Here is a 15,711-nt window from a genome sequence, read left to right as displayed (position 1 = left end):
AAAAATCATACTGTGGTCATATTGTCAATCTTATCTACTACCTTGAAACACATTCATATAATGTGAGTGTACCCTTTAAGGTTGAGTGGATTGTTCATCCCGAGTCCCTAGTTTCATCGCTTGAATTCTGTTCTGTTAGATTCCTTCACCTGTTGCTGAATAAGACCTCCCTAACCTCATTTTCTTACCACAGCAAATCTGTCATATTACTTATATTAAAGAAACAACATAGCCCACAACGAGTCCATGAATCTGATTTGTTGGATGTAGAAAAGACAAACTCATCGTCCTCAGCAAAGAACTTTTTTATTTACCGTTGAAAGGAACTTGGTAGAATATTACAGCAGAACTCACGAGGGAAACAGCTGCCATTTCATGTAACACAATACAGGAATTAGGTTGTAGTTAAAACTCGTGTATATATATATAATATTTTTTATATCAGTAGAAAAAAAACTATTGCTCCCAGATGTTGTTTGTATGACACATTCTCTCCTGCTATGCTGAAGGGTAAAGTAACACCAATAGGAGAAGGTTTACACACACAAAAGGAAATGTGATTGTTGTTGTTCAGGATGATGTCATTTCCTGAATAAGGTTACAGAGGCCATTACTTTTTGTATGTATGTTGACCAGAATTAAACTTTTGATCGTTGTCAAAAAATGTTTTATAAATACCAACATACAGCAATCAGAAAAATGCAAAATAAAGGAGCAGGCATGCTAAAAAAAAATGTTATACTTAGAGGACCAACCACTGAAATAAGAAGCCTGGATGGTATTCAGTCACATCTTATTGTCAACTGAAAGAGTACCAACTTGAGAGAAAATTGAGAACTGATGGATGAGAGAAGGGGGGGAAAGGAGCTTGATGGATATTATTTTTGTCCGATGGACTGGATGTGAGAGGACAGATGAGACAGACTACTTGAATGGGACTGGATCTACGTGTATTGTGTACAATTTTTAAAAAAAGTATGGGTTTGTTAATGTCATCACTTCCATATCCTTTTCTATGTTCTTCATTTTTCATTCAGGGAATACAATAAAACGTTAGAAATCTCCCCGGATGATTGCATCCAAGTGTTAGTGTTTTAAATAGCTTATACCAGTTTAGTTTAGGCAGTAATACTCAATACATTTTACATATAGGCATCATCTAATAGACATATTTCTATATATTTCTTTTGAAAAATAATTTAAGACAGGAATTAAGTCTAGCCTTGGACTAAAACTGTATTTCAATGGAAATTTTGCATTGAGCATAATTTTCAGGCCAGGACTAAGTTTAGTCTGTGTCCGGGAAACCACCCCTAAAAACAATGACCAGTGCCAGTCATCCTAGCTTAAGCCATCTTCATTCGGAGTCACCAAGTTCTAACAGGTTGCTGGATTTGACATTCAAGACTCCCTCCCATCCTTGTGGTTGACGATACAGGGCAGACACAGGTCATTGTCCTAGTAAAATGTCCATAGATAGATCATGTTCATCCCTACAGGCACACAGGCCAAAAGACAGAAGATCATAGAACCAGTATAACAACTATCTACTATGGGAGCTGAGCGGCATTAAGAGTCTAAATGAGGGTGAGGGAATCCCCTGCTTTTCAATTCATGACACACTGCATGCAGCCACTTGTGGTCACGATGACTCCCCAACCAACCAATGGGTGTGTTTCCTTTTTCTTCTTCTTCTGTTACTAGGGCCTGTGTGTCTGATGCTGGTCTAGTGGTTGTCTTGCTTAGCCTGGTCCCAGGAGTTGGTAAGACTGAACAAACAGATCTGAGACCAGGCTATTTTCTCTCCCTGTTCTGTCTATGCCCAATTCTGTGTCCTACTTAGAACAATGATTCAGATTATTCCAAAACAATACAGTTGTTCTCTTGACTGTAAAAGCCACTTTAAAGACAGAGCACACAGCAGTGCATTAGATAAGCTGAGTTTCACATCTCTTTGCTCAGAAACACCACATTTTCACTTTTATTTGTTACTATATACCGCACATAGTTCTGGTCCAAGTAAGTTGTTTAGAGTTAAAAATAGATATTCTACCGGTAAAACATTGTGAAACTGGATTTGCTGGGCTAGCAACATGAGTGGGGTTACTTTTTACATGGACAATCTTTTATTTTTTTTAATCAATAGAAAATCTCATATGATCCAACTAGTAATAGCTAGCACAAATGACCTGGTACCACCAGGGCCGATTTAAAACCCTGATGATAAATGAGTTCACTGAGGTGAGCAATTGTTTTTGATTGATTTACTAACAATTTGTTTATGATGACTGTGATGTTTTAATGTTATGTATTTGTTATTGTATCTTTTCTTTCCATCTTGTAGTTTAAATCTATTATTTTATGTCCTCAGGGCACCATTGAAAATGAGACCCTGGTCGCAAATTGGGCTCCTCTGATTAAATAAAACTTAATAAAAAAAAACATGAACCTAACCTTTAGAACGCATTTATCTTATATAGACAGTATTTCCAGGTCAAATATACTTTTTGTACTCCACTTTTTTTTTTTTTTTTTGCATTTAGGTTCGATTCATACGTCATGCACAAAATAGGTCTTCTTCTATTCAAGCTTTGCATCACTTTGTCAGACAGCTTGATCAGATTGCACAGCCGGCTTGATCAATCGTCGTCCACCTCGTCTCCCTCCGACTCTTCTCCTCCTGCAACTCCTCCTCCTGGTCTCCTTTCAAACATTTTATCCTTCGGTCTCTCCTGTATCTCTTTCATCTCTTCGGCATAACGGGAGAATGCGCCTCCAAACTTGCCCCACGCTTTGAACGGGATAGTGATCGAGTTTCTATAGCTGGGTTTGACTTCGCTCACCCTCATGAAAACTCCGTATTTGTTGGACCCGACGTCGAAGAAGAACCGTTTGGAGTCCACCATGATAGAGGTGCCCTCCGGAAGCTCGCTGTAGCCCCCTGCTCCTCCGCCACCGGCGAGTTCCTCGTCATCTCCTCCGTAGTCGTCTATATGTTTGGCTAGGGCGTCACGGAACTCTATTAACCCTTGGGCCGGGAGGGCGATGGTTTGTCCGGACTGCATTCCACCAGGGACTCCGCCACTTCCTACTCCGAACCCGGGGCCTCGGTTGAGGGTCTGCCTGATGCGGAGGAACCTCCCCCGCTGGTTCTCTTTCAGATCGAGGTAGTATTTTCGGTTTTCTCGAACCAGGAACTCACTCTTCAAGGCCCGCCTAGGCCCACTGTCATCCCCACCGGATGACTGAGCGATCTGCTCGGGACTGCTAGGCCCAAGTTGGGCGTAGTGCTCTATAAAATCCCCCAGGTAGTCACGGAACTCGGCGGCAACTGACATGGAAAGGGTCAGACGACTTTTCGAGCCCCCGGCGCCGACCTCGGCGATTTTGATGAATCTGCCCTTCGCATTCTGCTTTACATCCAGGTAGAAGCGTTTGTTCTGGATGTCCAGTCGCTTTGAGGCCAGCTCCTGGGTCTCCTGGTCCCGCTGGTAGTGCTGAAACCCGCCGCTTCCACCCCCTACGCCACCACTGCTGCCACCGCGCTCACTCCCACTGTCCCCGTCGGCCATCTTCGCCACCAGCAGCCAGATTCTCTCCTTCCTAGGTTCTGTTCCCCGCCCCCCGCGCGTTTAACCAATTCGCAGAGTAACATACCGTTGAATACTGCGTTCTGATAGGCCAATTGCCTGCCAATTACAACAGCAGACCACAAACTGTTGATTTTCTACTGGTAGATTCCTCTTGTCAGTCAATAAACGGCCCCCTCCTAATTCGATGAAATCAACGATTTCCCCCGATTATTTATCGTAAGCGGTTTACTTTTCTAATGCATTGCAATGCAAAACCTCGTCGTCTTAAAATGATATGAAACGAATAGATAGATACTCAGGCAAACTAGCAAAATACTGCTGAGTATTTTGAATTCATTGTGCACTAGCTAATTAGTTACCCATTGATTTTGTACACCAATTGTGAGTCAAATTAATATTTTAGGACATCCAGTCAGTTTGCAACTGCATACAATGCATGCATAATCAAAGACAAGTGCTTTGAGTATTTCTGAATATGCAATATCCAGATGTGCGCATGCACGTAATATATTATTTCAGCATTTTATTAGTCAATCACGTGAATAATATTGATCATCAATGCAAATACATTTTGAGTGGCAATGTCTAGCTCAGCAGTCCAGCCTACTTGGTCTCGTGCGCAAAGGACATGCTGAAGTTGCGGTGGGGGATGGGTAAAATGTGTACAAGCAGCGCTGTGGTTGGGCAGGAAAAATATTCAAAGAAACAACACGAATTCCCATTGGTCAATGTTCGCTCGCGAGGAGTCCCGGAGCTTTTACGAGCCTGAAGGGCTTTATTGTTTCTCTCCGTCTTCAACCGAAATTGTTTCCGAGCTCCTCAGTTCCTCAACCAAATAACAAAACGCTGAAATGGTAACGTTATGTGGTTATTATTTGTAGTGATCCTTTTAATAACGACTGCTTGGTATATCATTTGTTGTAATTGCATTACCGGCTACTGTTGCTTCAAATTACCTAAAAATAAATGCCAAGCTAGCAAGTTTGCATTACCAACCGATACCTACTTAAAGATATTTAGGTTACTTTTTTTTAACATACTTGTGAAACTTTTAGGTTTTATATGTTTAGTAATTGCTGGTATTAATTCATATTAGAAATATCTTACTTTAGCTATTTTTGCGTTCGTATTATTTGGTTGAACGGCTATGAGGCTACCAACGTTAGCTAATTTAGCTAGTTGGATACCATAACGTTAGCTAGCTGACCATTTGTTTTCAAGTACGGTCGGGTTGTCCCGCGGCTGCTGTTCTCTGCCAAATCAAATGTTAATATTGCGATCTGTCGGAAGTTGTCTCGCTACTTATTCTTCCTTTTAGCATTAGTCCATTTCAGGAAGTGGCAAATTCATTTGGTTTATCAATCAAAAATTGACTACTTTGTTACAATAGTGTGAATGTTGGTAAAATGTGTCTTAGCCACGCAACCCCTAGTTACCCGGGATTCTCCTCGTCGTGGACTTGAACAACTGTGCTAAAGCATGTTTTCAGTGCCTTTTTCATAGCAACGTTTTTGATTCCAGCTGCTGGTTAGTAACTGGCGGGAAACCGTATGCCCTCAAGAACAGGGTGATTCAGCTGGAATGCTAGCTAACAATCCTCATAAATGGCTGTTTTAATATGGACCTGTTAATCAACCTGGAGTGTTGTCTTTATTTTGAGTGACAGCCATTGGTGAGTTATGACCCAAAATTGTCAAACCCAAACACGTTTCTGTACAATAATAAAATAAAACTGTTTTTTTATGGAGTACATTTCTTATCGGGGATGCATTTCAAAATTAATCCACAATTAAAAATAAAAGGTGAGAGAAACATTAAGTTTCCTATTTGATAGATTAAATTAGTAAAACAATAAAATAAGTACCTGAGACTGGCAAATAAATTGTGTATATGGGAGCACTTGCGTTTTACTGTTACTGCTAGCAAGCGTTGGTTTGTGACCAGCGAGGTATTTCATGAGTTTTGGCAGGTGTTATTTAAAGACATTTTGGGAAAGAGTGCTCGCATGCAAATTACATGATTTCTGTCTTACTCAAGTTCCATTTTTCTTTCTCTTTTTGTAATATTCTGTGTTTTGCCCCCGATATCCCAGGCTGGCGGTAAGGCAGGAAAAGACAGTGGTAAGGCCAAGGCGAAAGCTGTGTCACGCTCCCAGAGAGCTGGACTGCAGGTAAGATTGAATACCTCTACAGAGATCCTGATGCAGTGCACCTAGCATGCCATTTGTTATTTTCAAAGAAAGAGCAGCAAAGCTTTCTGTGTGTTTCCAGCATTTACAGTGAAGTTTCAATGTTCATGTGTACTCCAATTGCTAGAAGCCATTCATCCCCTCCCCATTGTCGCCTAACCGCATATCTGTTTTGTTCCTGCCAGTTTCCAGTGGGGCGTATCCACAGGCACTTAAAGACCCGCACTACCAGCCACGGACGTGTCGGAGCCACAGCGGCTGTATATAGTGCTGCCATCCTTGAGTATCTCACCGCTGAGGTGAGACAGAGACCATTATATCCTCTTGGGTTACTTACTCTGAGTTGCTGTCATTTAAACAATGTCATTAGTCCATTTGTGATGGGTTGGAAAGAGCTGTGTAAGAGTTTAATATATATATATTTTTTAATAGATCTCTGAATCGTTTTACATTTTGAGGGTTTGGAACTGAGGTTCTGTCTGCAAAAAGACAATAAAATAAAAAAAACTGTTGGCTCAAGTTCCAAACTGTCATTGGTTTGAATGGTATCAGGGATGAAACGTTTAAAAAAAATATATATATCTTGTATACTTTTGAATTTAGCAACATGACTTGATACACATGCGTACATGCATACAGTGCCTTTGGAAAGTATTCAGACCCATTGACTTTTCCCCCACGTTTTAAGTTTTTAGCCTTATATTAAAATTGTCTTTACTCAGTACTTTGAAGCAGCAATTACAGCATCGAGTCTAATTAGGTATGACGCTACACGCTTGGCACACCAGTAGTTGGGGAATTTCTCATTTTACTCTGCAGATCCTCTCCAGCTCTGTCAGGTTGGATGGGGAGCATCGCTGCACAGCTATTTTCAGGTCTCTAGAGATGTTTGATCAGGTTCAAGATTGGGCTCTGGCTGGGCCACTTAAGGACATTCAGCGACCTGCGTTGACTTGGCTGTATGCTTAGGGTCGATGTCCTGTTGGAAGGTGAACCTTACCCCTAGTCGTAGGTCCTGAGCGCTCTGGAGCAGGTTCTCCTCAAGAATCTCTACTTTGCTCCGTACATCTTTCCCTCAACCCTGACTAGTCTCCCAGTCCCTGCTGCTGTGTAACATCCCCACTGCATGATGCTGTCACCACCACACTTCACTGTAGGGATGGTGCCAGGTTTCCTCCAGATGTAACGCTTGGCATTCAGGCCAAAGAGTTCAAGCTTGGTTTCATCAGTCTTGTTTCTCATGGTCTGAGTCTTTAGGTGCCTTTTGGCAAACTTCAAGCGGGCTGTCGTGACTTTTAATGGGGGCTCCTGAGTGGCGCAGCAGTCTAAGGCACTGCATCTCGGTGCTAGACGCGTCCCCAAAGACTCTGGTTCAATTCCAGGCTGTTTCACAACTGGCTGTGATCGGGAGTCCCATAGCGTGGCGCCCAGTTTGCCCAGCGTCGGGCCGGGGTAGGCCGTCATTGTAAATAAGATTTTGTTCTTAACCGACTTACCTAGTTAAATAAATACTGGGTGAGTTCAGTCTGCCCACTCTACCATAAAGGCCTGATTGGAGTGCTGCAGAGGAGGTTGTCCTGGAAGTTTCTCCCATCTGCAGAGGAACTCTAGAGCTGTCAGTGACCATTGGGTTCTTGGTCACCTCCTTGGCCCTTCTCCCCCGATTGTTCAGTTTGGCCATATGGCCCGCTCTAGAGACCTTCAGTAGTTCCAAACTTTTTCCATTAAAAAAAATTGATGCCACTGTGTTCTTGGGTACCTTCAATGCTTCACATTTTTGGTACCCTTCCCCAGGTCTGTGCTTAGACACAATCTTGTCTCGGAGCTCTACGGACAATTCCTTTGACCTCGTGGCTTGGTTTTTGCTCTGATGTGCACTGTCAACTGTGGGCCCTTTTTTTTATATAGATAGGTGTGCACATTCTCCAAAACTTCTCCAATTAATCAGACCAATCAAGTTGCAGAAACATCTCAAGGATGGTCAATGGAAGCAGGATGCACCTGAGCTCAATTTTGAGTTTCATAGCAAAGAGTCTGAATACTTGTGTAAATAAGGTATTTCTGTTTATTTTTAATACATTTGCTGAAATTCCTAAACCTGTTCGCTTTGTCATAATGGGGTGTTGTGTGTAGATTGCTGAGTATTTATTTGTTTTTAATCCATTTTAGAATAAGGCTGTAACAATGTGTTAAGTCAAGGGGTCTGAATAGTTTCTGAAGGTGTAACAGTATAACTTTAGACCGTCCCCTCGCCCATACCCGGGCGCGAACCAGGGACCCTCTGCACACATCAACAAGTCACTCATGAAGCATCGTTACCCATCGCTCCACAAAAGCCGTGGCCCTTGCAGAGCAAGGGGAACTACTACTTCAAGGTCTCAGAGCAAGTGACGCCACCAATTGAAACGCTATTTAGTGCGCACAGCTAACTAAGCTAGCCGTTTCACGTCCGTTACAAAAGTGTGTGTGTGTATATACACCTGTGCTTCTACACCTGCATTGCTTGCTGTTTGGGGTTTTGGGCTGGGTTTCTGTACAGCACTTTGAGATATCAGCTGATGTACGAAGGGCTATATAAATACATTTTGATTTTATATATACACCTATTCATTCAAGAGTTTCATACATTTTTTTGCTATTTCCTACATTGTAGAATAATAGTGAAAACAAACATGGAATCATTTAGTAAACGACCCCACACACACACACACACACACACACACATACTCTTGGCATTCACTCAACCAGCTTCATGATGAATGCTTTTCCAACAATCTTGGAGTTCCCACATGCTGAGCACTTGTTGGCTGCTTTTCCTTCCCTCTGTGGTCCAACTCATCCCAAACATCTGAATTGGGTTGAGGTCGGGTGATTGTGGGGGCCAGGTCATCAGATACAGCACTACATCACTCTCCTTGGTCAAATAGCCCTTACACCACCACCTCCATGCTTCACGGTGGAAACCACATAATCTGTGTGAGTCCATTAACCTACTCTGCTTCTCACAAAGATACGGCGGTTGGAACCAAAAATCACATTCGGACTCATTAGACCAAAGGACAGATTACCACTGGTCTAATGTCCATTGCTTGTGTTTCTTGGCTTAACCAAGTTTCTTTTTCTCATTGGTGTCCTTTAGTAGTGGTTTCTTTGTAGCATTTTGACCATGAAGGCCTGATTCACACTGTCTTTGAACAGTTAACGTTGAGATGTCTATTACTTGAACTCTGAAGCATTTGTTTTGTGCTGCTATTTTTGAGGCTGGTAATTCTAATGAACTTATCCTCTGCAGCGGAGGTAACTCTGGGTCTTTTCCTGTGGCGGTCCACACGGGAGCCAATTTCGTCATGGTGCTTGATGGTTTTTGCGATTGCACTTGAGTCAAATTTCAAAGTTCTTAATTTTCCACATTGACCTTCATGTCTTTTAATGATGGGCTGTCATTTCTCTTTAGTTATTTGAGTTTTTCTTGCCGTAATAGGGCTATTTGGTAAAATCCATTGGCTCAAAATGCATTAATTTGTGAAATTTCTTTCCCTCTTAACTTTAAACAAGGCACACCTGTTCATTGAAATGCATTCCAGGTGACTACCCCATGAAGCTGGTCGAGAGAATGCTAAGTGTGTGCAAAGCTGTCATCGGGGCAAAGGGTGGCTACTTTGAAGAATATAAAATGTATTTAGAGTTATACTTTTCTTCTTCGGTTACTACGTGATTCCGTATGTTATTTCACAGGTCTGATGTAAAACGTAGTAAAATAAAGAATCCCTTGAATGAGTAGGTATCTGAACTTTTGACTGCTACGGTGTGGACACCCCTTTAATTCTCTATTTCAGCCACACTTGTGGCTGACGGTGTATAAAGTCAAGCACACAGCCATGCGATCTCCATAGACAAACATCGGCGGTGGAATGGCCTTTTACTGAAGAGCTCAGTGACTTTCAATGTGGCACGGTCATAGGATGGTCAGGGGCTTTTTCTTCTGGTTCGGGCTTGGCCTCTTAGTTCCAGTGAAGGGAAATCTGAACACCACACCACATTAATTACATTCTAGAAAATTCTGTGCTTCCAACTTTGGCAACAGTTTGGGGAAGGCCTTTTCCTGTTTCAGCATTACAATGCCCCCGTGTACAAAGCGAGGTCTGCGCTGAAATGGTTTGTTGAGATCGGTGTGGAAGAACTTGACTGGCCTGCACAGAGCCCTGACCTCAACCCCATCTAAGACATTTTGGAGGAATTGGAACACCGACTGCCAGCCAGGCCCAATCGCCTAACATCGGTGCCTGACCTCACTAATGCTCTTGTGACTGAATGGCAGCAAGTCCCCACAGTAATGTTCATCATCTAGTGGAAAGCCTTTCTGGAAGAGTGGATGAGTGGCTGTTGTAGCAACAAGGGGGGGGGGGGGCAACTCCATATTAATGCCCATGATTTTGGAATGAGGTGTTCGATGAGCAGTTGTCATGCAGTGTATTTTGGAGTACTATGTAGGTAGAGAACATTGAACAAAACTCTGTCAATAATACAATTTTGACAAATGCAGATTATAGCCCCGAGCTCTCGATTTTCAGTTGATCACAGATACGTGTTTTTGTTTCGATGGAGTTCTATACAGAATCGTATCCTGATTGGCTGACTTGTTTCCAGGTACTAGAGTTGGCGGGTAACGCCTCTAAAGATCTGAAGGTGAAGCGTATCACTCCCCGCCACTTGCAGCTCGCTATCCGTGGAGACGAGGAGTTGGACTCCCTCATCAAGGCCACCATAGCTGGAGGCGGTGGGTTCAGAAACGACACTGTTATTAAATAACTTGCATGCACGGGCCCCGACACAACTCACCCATATTTGCCTGTATTTTAATTTGTACTTGAATCAACACTACTGATGTACATTTATGAACAACATCTCCATTATCTTTAACATGCTCTCACTTGTATTCCTATCTAACCACTGTGTGCTTCTGTTTCCAGGTGTGATCCCCCACATCCACAAGTCCCTGATCGGGAAGAAGGGCCAGCAGAAGACTGCATAGAGTAGACAGACGTCATCTTGTTGATCGTAACTGTGGAGGCGTGTGTTCGGACTGGACTCTGTTCGCCGTGTGTTCGGACTAACCTGACCAACAGGACTTCACTTTGATCATTTTTATATTACTATTTGCTAACGATGAGTGATTGTTAGTTTTTTTTTTTCTTTCGTTAGTGTAATATTTCCCATAATTAGAGAAGGATAAAATATGTATGTTATTTTTGGACAGGGGAAATCATACTTTTCCCCCGATTTTTCACAGTTGACTTGTTTGATTGGCAGGGCTTCAAATGTTTTGTACTGAAAAATGGAACTGTTAAAACCCATTTTTTTTATAAAAACAAAGCTGTCGTTTGTGGTTATTAACAAATTTTCATCGTTACTTTCCGTCTGTCTATACCATATTGGTTTGTGAGAGAGAATATTTGTCATGCACAGTGCCTTCGAAGTATTCAACCCCTTGACTTACTCCACAATTTATTTTTTTAAATCAGCCTGATTTCAGAATGGTTCAAATATTTCCCAACCATCTCTGTGCAAATACCTCAGTGACATAATGAAAGTATGTTATTTTAAGTTTTAGCAACATTGAAAATGAAAAAGATCTCATTTACTGAGATCAATACTTTGTAGAAGCCAAGCGCCTCTGGTAGTTAATACAACTTTCAGTCAGGTATGTGTCAAATTTGCACATCTGGATTTATTTTTACATTTTAAATTATACTAACCAGAAATATAAACAATGTGTTGGTCCCATGTTTCATGAGCTATAATAAAAAATCCTAGAAATGTCCAATTTTTCACATAGCTTATTCTCACATTCTTGTGTGCAAATGTGTTTACATCTCAGGTGAGCGTTTCTCCTTCGCCAAAATAATCCGGTCACATGACGGGTGTGGCATATCTAGAAGCTGGTTAAACAGCATGATCATTACACAGGTGCATCTTGTGCTGGGGACAAAAGCCCACTTTAAAGTGTGCTATTTTGTCACAATGCCACAGGTCTCAAGTTGAGGGAGAGCGCCATTGGCATGCTGCCTGCAGTAATGTCCACCAGAGCTGTCGGCTGAGAATTTAATTGTATTTTTTCTACTATAAGCTGCCTCTGTCGTTTTTAGAGAATTTTTTGGTATGTCCAACCGTCCGCAGACCACGTGACCACAACAGCCCAGGATATCCACCTACGGGATTGTTTGAGTATTTCTGTAAAGTCCTTCATTCTGATTGGCTGAGCCTGGCTGCCACGTGGGTAGACCTATGCCATCCCAGGTCCCTGCACCCCTGCCCAGTCCGGAAATCCATAGATTAAGGCCTAATGCATTTTCTTTTCAATTGATCAATTTCCTTATTTGAATTGTAATTCAGTAAAATCTTTGAAATTTGTTGCGTTTATATTTTTGTTCAGTATAGATTGCTGTTCACCGCTGTTCCCAAAATGTCCCAAGTCTTTCCTCAGATTTGAAATGGGATTCAAGTCTGGCCTTTGGTTGGGCCACTCAAGGACTTTCACATACTTGTTCTAAAGCCATTTGGCTGTATGCTTGGGGCCATCGTCCTATTAGAACATCGATCTTCGCCCCCAGTCTAAGGTCGTCTGCACTGGAGCAGGTTCTCATCAAGTATTTGGCTCCATTCATTGTTCCCTCCAGTCTCTCTGCCTCTGAAAAGCATCCCCGTGGCATAATGCTGCCGCTACCGTGCTTCACGGTAGGTATGGTGTTTGATGGGTGATGAGCGGTGCTTTGTTTTCTCCAGACATAGCACTTTGCATTCAGGCCAAAGAGTTAACAAAAATTTGCCTCTTCAGATCATCAAATCTTTTGCTTTATGATCTGTCTTGCATGTGGCTTTTCCGCAAACTATAGGTGTGCAGTCATCACCCTTTTTTCTCAGGAGTGGCTTCTGTCTGGCCACACTCCCATAAAGCCCAGATTAGTGAAGTGCTGTGGAGACGGATGTTTTTCTGGTAGGTTTTTCCACCTCAGCCCAAGGACCTCTAGTTCTGTCAGAGTGGTCATTGGGTTCTTGGTCACCTCCCTTCTTGCCCGGTGGCTCAGTTTGGTCGGACAGCCAGCTGTCTTAAGGCAGTACCATATCGTTTCCATTTCACAATACTTGAGACCACTGTGTTTTTGGAAACATCATAGTATAGTTTCTCCTCTGACGTGCACTTCTTTTTTCATTCGTATCATGGCATTCGCACATTTTGTTTGTGCATCTCGCCACCTACTGTGCGGTAGTGTCTGGTCAAACATGTTACGTTTATTTTATATAAAAATAAAAAAGGAACAGGGAAAATGAATAAACTGCACCATCAACTAACCTTACACCTATATACCACTATTACATACCACCAACTAACCTTACACCTATATACCACTATTACATACCACCAACTAACCTTACACCTATATACCACTATTACATACCACCAACTAATCTTGCACCTATATACCACCAACTAACCCTCCACCTGTATATACCACTGTTTCATAAAAATGTAAATCACCATTCTACTTCTTTGACCCTAACTGATCCTATACCAGGCCAACGGTGACCTGGGAGGACGTAACTCTTTAAACACATCTTGTAACTCTTCTGCAGTAAAACGTCTTACGCCCATGAACTCTGCAGCTGCCACCACAGTGTCTATTTTATGTGATTTATGATCCATTTCTGTGATACGGTTGATCGCCATGGCAATGAATGCTAAGAAGCCCATCTTACTGAAGCACAAATGTATATCACTCTGTATTGGCCTAGGTCTACTACTCATCATCCTCTACTCTCTTCACCGCCTGGTATGGCAACTGCTCAGCATCTGACCGTAAGGCGCTACAGAGGGTAGTGGGTACAGCCCTGTACATCACCAGGGCCAAGCTTCCTGCCATTCAGGACCTCTATACCAGGCGGTGTCAGAGGAAGTCCCAAAAAATTGTCAGACTCCAGTCACCCAAGTAATAGATTGTTCTCTTTGCTACCACACGGCAAGTGGTACCGGAGCGCCAAGTCTGCACTGCATTGCTGGTTAAAACCTCTACGGGATCGGAGTCCCTATACCGGGACAGTTGTTGCTGACGTGCGCTAATGTTGTAAATAATGTTCAACTTTCCAGGACATAGGTCTCACAGGTCTTATAAACTCAGCAAAAAAATAAACATCCTCTCACTGTCAACTGCGTTTATTTTCAGCAAACTTAACAAGTGTAAATATTTGTAAAACATAACAAGATTCAACAACTGAGACATAAGCTGAACAAGTTCCACAGACATGTGACTAACAGAAATGGAATAATGTGTCCCTGAACAAAGGGGGGGTCAAAACCAAAAGTAACAGTCAGTATCTGGTGTGGCCACCAGCTGCATTAAGTACTGCAGTGCATCTCCTCCTCATGGACTGCACCAGATTTGCTAGTTCTTGCTGTGAGATGTTACCCCACTCTTCCACCAAGGCACCTGCAGGTCCCCGGACATTTCTGGGGGGAATGGCCCTAGCCCTCACCCTCCGATCCAACAGGTCCCAGACGTGCTCAATGGGATTGAGATCCGGCTCTTTGCTGGCCATGGCAGAACACGGACATTCCTGTCTTGCAGGAAATCACACACAGAACGAGCAGTATGGCTGGTGGCATTGTCATGCTGGAGGGTCATGTCAGGATGAGCCTGCAGGAAGGGTATCATGTGAGGGAGGAGGATGTCTTCCCTGTAACGCAAAGTGTTGAGATTGCCTGCAATGACAACAAGCTCAGTCCGATGATGCTGTGACACACCGCCCTAGACCATGACGGACCCTCCGCCTCCAAATCGATCCTGCTCCAGAGTACAGGCCTCGGTGTAACGCTCATTCCTTCGACGATAAACTCGAGTCCGACCATCACCCCTGGTGAGACAAAACCGCGACTCGTCAGTGAAGAGCACTTTTTGCCAGTCCTGTCTGGTCCAGCGACGGTGTGCCCATAGGTGACGTTGCTGACGGTGATGTCTGGCGAGGACCTGCCTTACAACAGGCTACAAGCCCTCAGTCCAGCCTCTCTCAGCCTATTGCGGACAGTCTGAGCACTGACGGAGGGATTGTGCGTTCCTGGTGTAACTCGGGCAGTTGTTGTTGCCATCCTGTACCTGTCCCGCAGGTGTGGTGTTCGGATGTACCGATCCTGTGCAGGTGTTGTTACACGTGCTCTGCCACTGCGAGGATGATCAGCTGTCCGTCCTGTCTCCCTGTAGCTCTGTTTTAGGCCTCTCACAGTACGGACATTGCAATTTATTGCTCTGGCTTCATCTGCAGTCCTCATGCCTCCTTGCAGCATGCCTAAAGCATGTTCACGCAGATGAGCAGGGACACTGGGCATCTTTCTTTTGGTGTTTTTCAGAGTCAGTAGAAAGGCCTCTTTAGTGTCCTAAGTTTTCATAACTGTGACCTTAATTTCCTACCGTCTGTAAGCTGTTAGTGTCTTAACGACCGTTCCACAGGTGCATGTTCATTAATTGTTTACGGTTCATTGAACAAGCATGGGAAACAGTGTTTAAACCCTTTACAATGAAGATCTGTGAAGTGATTTTGGGATTTTTACAAATGATCTTTGAAAGACGGTTTCCTTCTTTTTTTGCTGAGTTCATTTATGTGCAGAAAGCTTAAATTCTTGTTAATCTAACTGCACTGTCCAATTTACAGTAGCTTTTACAATGGAAATAGAGTGTGTTTGAGGAGAGTGCACAACAACAACAAAAACTTATCTCACGGCACTTTGTTTCATACATTCACCTCTGAAGGTAAATCATGTACCTACATGCAAGTAATCTTGCTCTGATTGTTCATCCTGAGGGTCCAGAGTTAAAATGTAGCATAGTTTGGTTTAATAAAATACATTTTTATATTCAAATGTAGGAACTGGGTTCTAAATTT

The 15,711-nt window shown here is 42.9% G+C and overlaps 2 protein-coding genes across 3 annotated transcripts; one reads left to right on the top strand and one right to left on the bottom strand.

Moving 5' to 3' along the window:
- Positions 1-287: 287 nt before the first annotated feature.
- On the bottom strand, positions 288-3,607 carry LOC110536397 (transcriptional activator protein Pur-beta). Its single transcript, XM_021622160.2, has one exon. It carries the CDS (start codon positions 3,570-3,572, stop codon positions 2,640-2,642), a length of 933 nt encoding a protein of 310 aa, XP_021477835.1. The 5' UTR covers positions 3,573-3,607; the 3' UTR covers positions 288-2,639.
- A 607-nt stretch (positions 3,608-4,214) lies between these two features.
- On the top strand, positions 4,215-11,602 carry LOC110536398 (histone H2A.V). Of its 2 annotated transcripts, XM_036936379.1 has the most exons (5): positions 4,215-4,447; positions 5,686-5,763; positions 5,967-6,080; positions 10,429-10,558; positions 10,752-11,602. In XM_036936379.1, exons 1-5 carry the CDS (start codon positions 4,445-4,447, stop codon positions 10,811-10,813), a joined length of 387 nt encoding a protein of 128 aa, XP_036792274.1. In that variant the 5' UTR covers positions 4,215-4,444; the 3' UTR covers positions 10,814-11,602. The 2 variants fall into 2 exon arrangements, with proteins under 2 accessions (XP_036792274.1, XP_036792272.1); XM_036936377.1 differs by lacking the exons at positions 4,215-4,447; positions 5,686-5,763 and having other exon boundaries at positions 5,868-6,080.
- The last annotated feature ends 4,109 nt before the right edge of the window (positions 11,603-15,711 follow it).

The sequence above is a fragment of the Oncorhynchus mykiss genome, chromosome 11 (genome assembly GCF_013265735.2).
Source record: "Oncorhynchus mykiss isolate Arlee chromosome 11, USDA_OmykA_1.1, whole genome shotgun sequence".
Classification (NCBI taxonomy): domain Eukaryota; kingdom Metazoa; phylum Chordata; class Actinopteri; order Salmoniformes; family Salmonidae; genus Oncorhynchus; species Oncorhynchus mykiss.
This window is presented reverse-complemented; position numbering and strand designations above follow the sequence as displayed.